The 5,710-nt window shown below is 36.8% G+C and overlaps 1 protein-coding gene across 1 annotated transcript; it reads right to left on the bottom strand.

The window, feature by feature from the left end:
• Positions 1 to 3,818: 3,818 nt before the first annotated feature.
• On the bottom strand, positions 3,819 to 5,710 carry LOC131431522 (heparin sulfate O-sulfotransferase). Its single transcript, XM_058597302.1, has 3 exons — positions 5,326 to 5,710; positions 4,574 to 5,264; positions 3,819 to 4,515 (listed from the first exon to the last, which is right to left on the bottom strand). Exons 1-3 carry the CDS (start codon positions 5,450 to 5,452, stop codon positions 4,251 to 4,253), a joined length of 1,083 nt encoding a protein of 360 aa, XP_058453285.1. The 5' UTR covers positions 5,453 to 5,710; the 3' UTR covers positions 3,819 to 4,250.

Below are 5,710 nucleotides of genomic sequence, written 5' to 3' on the forward strand. Positions count from 1 at the left end.
TTCTTGCCACTACTCGAAATCAACGGTTGAATGGTATACTACCAAAAATGTCACTTTCATCCCAAAATACATGAATCCACCAAATTGCCCACAACTTCGACCAATTGAGGAATTTTGGGCATTAACGAAGGCACATCTTAGGAAACATGTCTCGGCAGCCGAAACCATTCAACAGTTCGAAAAAGATTGGAAAAAGGTGTCAAAACTTGTCGCCAAGAAGTCTGTACGGATTTTAATGAGTCTAGTCTACAATGGTTAAGTAACAAATGTTGAGAATAATATTCTGTTGTTGCAGTCTAATATTATCAGTATATTGAATAAAATTTGAATATCTAACACTTGTGAATTATTTACAGCGAAATCAAAGTGCGTCCATACTTTCTGGGACGGTCTGTAAAACATTTAGAAAGCATAGCAGTCATAGTAAAATGCTTGTTTTCTTTTCTGGCGAGCCTTCAAATATATCCCATGTAGCATGTTAAGTTGCTGCCCTGTATTTTCTACTGATTGTGCAACACACACACACACACACACACACACACACACACACACACACACACACACACAAATGTTCATGCATTTTGTTAGCAGTTGACCAAATAATCTCACTTTAATCATAGCGGTTCACAGTTTTCGGTTTCGGAAGTAGGAGGAATAGAGGTAAAAAGGCGAGTTAGTAATATCAAAGACTCAACCGGATCGACGTTAATACGAATAATTTCCTCCAATTTGATGCAGATGCAATGAACAGTAAAATATATCACACAACTAGCCGATCCTGAAGTCACCAGAGTCCATTCAAACCACATACATGCATGCTCTTGAACGCAAATCGGCTGAATGTTGGTTTTATCTGCACTCGTTTGGTTCGAAGTTCGCCCCAGTGTTGGAAAACTAATGATCAGAAAGAGTTCATTTCATTACTACTCGTAAATAATCAGTCCATAAGGTTTTCTCAAGAAACTCTGGGACAGAAAAAAATCATTTTCAAGATTTTCATTCAACAAACAAGCATCCACAAAGCTTTGTAGCTCGAAGTTCACAAGTGTTTTTTTTTGTGTCGCAGAAATATCATTAAAGAGATAATCGAAAGAAAGAAGAGTTTCAGATGATATTTTGGTGCTGAATTTCCACTACTATTCAGTTCGATAACGAAGTGATACGTGCAAGATTATAGTTTCATCAATAAAAACATCTCTACTGAATAAATTCGCAACTGAGAAATAATGACTGTGATACTTTCGATGCACGTAGGGTGGTCAGTATGAATAACAATAGTTTTTTTTTCCATAGTCCAAATAGTCATTATAGCGACAAAAGACTGTTTTAATTCCAGCTGGTTGATTACGCTGCACTATTTAGATTAACCCGATGAGACGATATTTAGCATGAATTTGATTCGAAAAAGCAACAGGAGCGCAGCATTTTGCATGTCTCGGACACCTGCAGTGTTTGAATGGCGCGAAATGGTGTAGTGAACATATGTTCTCCTATTACCACAGACTAACAGACATGACAGTATTCTTATGAAAATCATTTTTCGTGATGCACAAGTTCCACCTATATTGTACTGCGCGAACTATTTACTATCGGTACAGCCCTTGTGTTACGTAAAAGTTTTTTTACTAGTTGGTTTCCCCTTGTTTGTCAACACCGATCAGCTGCTTGCAGGGTTGCCTGATTTCATCAGAATATTTTTTTAGCGATGTTGGAAGGTAAACATTTATATTTCTCAACGTTGTTCATCTAGACTATTTTGGATTGTGTTGGTAATTTTCTCCCGAAATTAAGTGGCGGCATACCAGAAGCAAGAAAATATTGTAACAAAACGGGTTCGATTTTGAACTGCGTTGGAGGATGAGAAGTAGGCACAATTCTGTATATAGTTTTGGCAATATGTATTAAATCTGTATCTTGCATGAAATTCGCATGGAGGTATACAAATCAATACTGTTCGAGAATCATATCAGCTATTTTCAATGTGCGAATTTTTTTCTTGAATATCATCGAGGAGAATGTTTGTTAGTAAACTTTTCACGACTGTTTTTTTTGCCATTTGATATCAGTTTCAGTGAGAATCGCGTGAGAAACTGTTCTTCACAAATAATATAAAAACTCTTCAGGCCTGTGGTAAAAACAGTTCCAATTCGGAGGTCTCTTAATTTTCAGAACGTTGAAGCAAAATCTTCAGGTAAAATCTGAATATTATCACCATTTTTTAGTTCAAAGCTCGTCACTTGACCAGCGAAAGAACCGGTAATAGTGGACTACTATTACTGGTTCAATATTTCCAAACGTAGCTCACTTCGGAGATAACTGAGCTATAATAGTCTCATACAAAACTTCTAAATTTTATCCGGATCCGACTTCCTGTTCCGAAATAACAAGGTGACAAGGGCTAAAGACCAATCCAATTCAAGAATCATTCTAGATTTTGGCATTTATAACTCATTTCGACTATTTTCTCAGAGAATTGAAAAAAAAAAATAGATTGAAATTTTATGGATTCAAAGGCTGCTTAATTGTAGCCGCATTCGACTTTCGGATCTGGAATTAGAAATGAAATAGTGTTTCAAATTTTTGATTTCCTCCTATTTTGTTTTCTTTCAGGAGTCAAACAAACGTATTTTGAAGAATAACACAGTGTTTTATATGAGAGTATCGGGACTCGAACATACTCATTACACCACAAGGTAGATCAAAACCACTGAGGTTTCTACAGGTGGTGTAAAAAAACATATCACATTGGATTAAAATAGGTTTTCGGCATATCCGACGGTTTGAAGTTTCAAACACTCATCACCATGTAATTCCGGAATCGGAAGGCGAATATTGATAAGTTTGGTTTGGGACATTCCGGGGTCCGAGAAAAGCCGAAGTTGGTTTGGCCATAAATTTACATAGCCCTTTAATTGGGTTAGTTTTGAGCTCAATTTAAAATTTATTTGAATCGCCGCTTCTTGCGACAGTTTGAGATTTTAAGCACTCATGATTTTATACTTCCGGCACTGGAAGTGTATCATTTGAATTAGGTTTTATGAAAAACGGTTCATCCGTCTCGGAGGAAATTGAGCGCATATTTTTGCCGCAAACACACACATAAACGAACACACAACGCTTTTAGTGTGAAATTCGAAGAACAACGAACACGAAATTCAATGATATAGGTTATGTTCGTCGTAATTTATATTTGTTTTGTATCCGATGAAATTTGTGTTCAAGTTGCATGCTATTATATTTACAGCGTTAAATTTCGCATGTGAATATGTTACGAAGAATCGTGGTCGTAATATGGTTTTGCCAATCTACGATTTTGTTAAAAGCGATAAAGTTTTTCTCATAATAAAGCGAATTCTTGTTACTAAAATTGGAAAATAATCATTAGCATTCAGGGACTACTTTTGAAATTCGAAGTTTGTTCAACGTCAATAAGCGTATGCGAGCAAATTACAGTAGTAACAGTGAGAAATCAAGTTTTATTTGATTTATGGTGGCAACAATTTTCATCTGACCTCTCTTATTAGTGACTGAAGCATTAGAAATAATTTCGCTTAAATTTATAGATTCGAGTGCTTTCACAAGTTTCACTTATCGAGCATCCTTCGTATGTTAATGGGCTTCCTGAACGGAAGACATTTTTTGTATTCTGTCTGTCGTTCATTTTGGATCGATAACATGTGAAAGCTTTGGAATGCTTCAATCCTTCTACGGACCAAGTTATTTTTTTTTTCATTGACACGCGTGAAGAAGATTCTTACTATATCCAAAGAATAGGTAAAAGGACTAATAATTTCTTTTGTTGAAAAAGCTGTCGCATATTGATCATAAAAAGTGTCTTTTATTAAAGTTTTTAGATACTAATTGTTTAATTGTAGCCTTAGCTAAAACCGTACTGGCTCTTGCATAGAAATGGACAATCAACGTGGAATGAACGCAAGGCTACTATGAGGTAAACTGAAGGTACTATTTCACAAAACACCAAACGATATTTGTTTTTTGTTTGCTTACTAATCCTACCGTCAAATCATACTACTATTGATCACATTTTTTTTAAACCAACCGACCAGCAAATCGGCAATCATTTTTCCGAGAAATGTTACGTTTTCTATGTTATTTTTATAAGAAAAAAAGTTATAATTAATCAACAGTTTTAGCTCACTAATTCACATTCAATATCCTTATGTTCCGGTCTTCTCCAAGCTGAGATTAGTAATTCCATGAAACTCACCGTTGAGCTCCCTGAGCGCCGATTAGGGTTTTCCAGCGACATTTTGATTTGGTTTAATCTTCTCATAGAAGAAATCTTGCATAATGCTTTTCCCTGGCGTGTGCAACTTCATCTGGGCAAAATGAAACTGTTCTAGTGCGAACTCGTACAACTCGTTCTCCATCTGCCAGATGTTGGACTGTTGTATTTTAGCTACTGTCTCTGGCAAAGGGTCAACTTTGGACTTAGTTTTTCGCAAATGCGATTTGTTAGATTTAGAAAAATAATCCGAGGCACCTCTGAACAGCCTAAAGACGACAATCAATATGTTCAATATGTTGAATAGTAATGTACTGTGTACCTTACCTGGGTATTGCTAGCTCCAGAAGTTCTATAAACTCATCCATTTCTTCAGTTACCCCGACAAGAAAGTACTCATTTACAAGATTTCTTTTCGCTTCTTCTAAAGCCCACGTGCTTCCCGGTTTCCAGCATTCTGCAGCATGACCACAGAAAAACGGGATTTGAAGCCACATATTGACAGGATCACAATCAGGCTTTCGTCGTGTCACACATTCGTCAAAAGTCATCGTATCTCCTGCTCGATGGCGCACCAGATGTGGTCGGTAATCGTCTCCATAACGGAGAAAATAGTAGTATGAAACCAAACGATCCAATGGCTTTCGGACCAGATTTATGTACAACGGTTTTGCTGCTGGAACTCCTACCTTCGAAAAGTCTAAATATGCTAGGTGACCGTGGTAGAAAGCAGGTTTCATTGCTCCCCAAGCTGTTACGTTTCGTACAAACCGTATTTGATTTGGTAGGGACATTACGTGCATGTTGGCCGTAATGTTGATGTGAAGCACGTGGAATGCATTCTTTCGGCAAAGATCGTAAGTAAGGTTCACGAAACTTGTACTGCCAGTCTTTGGAACTCGATTGTAAATAACAACCAACTGCTCATCGAAATTTACTAATCTCAGTGCTGGGTCCTCTTGGTGACTCATCGTTTGCCAGTGTCGAGCATTAGTTTGCAGGAGTTGATCAGGATTGACTATTAGGAAAACGCAAGATTTTAGAATAATAGTTAACATACAATGTTATAACTATGTTACCTGGTTCATAATGAGCAGTCTTCCGTTCTTCGGTATCATAGTTTGATGCAAACCAATGAAACAGAACAATAAAAATTAACCCAGCAGCAATCAATATTAGGAGGAAAAAATATTTCGTTGTTATCATCGCCGCCGCACCTAACTTGGCGATTTGTTTTTCTTCCTTTCGCTATAATTTATGACTAGCGTTGTTTTCGCTACAGTGAAGATAACCGGTGCGGATCTTTCGTTGATCACATTATACACATTGATAAGTTCAAAGTTGAATGCAACGAACAGTGTTATGTGCACGGATTAGCACGAAAACATATGTAGTTAAAACAGCGATAGATAGCAATTTATGATTTCAATTTATGTATTTTTGTATGCATTTTGAAATAAACGT

The sequence above is a fragment of the Malaya genurostris genome, chromosome 2, assembly GCF_030247185.1.
Source record: "Malaya genurostris strain Urasoe2022 chromosome 2, Malgen_1.1, whole genome shotgun sequence".
NCBI lineage: Eukaryota > Metazoa > Arthropoda > Insecta > Diptera > Culicidae > Malaya > Malaya genurostris.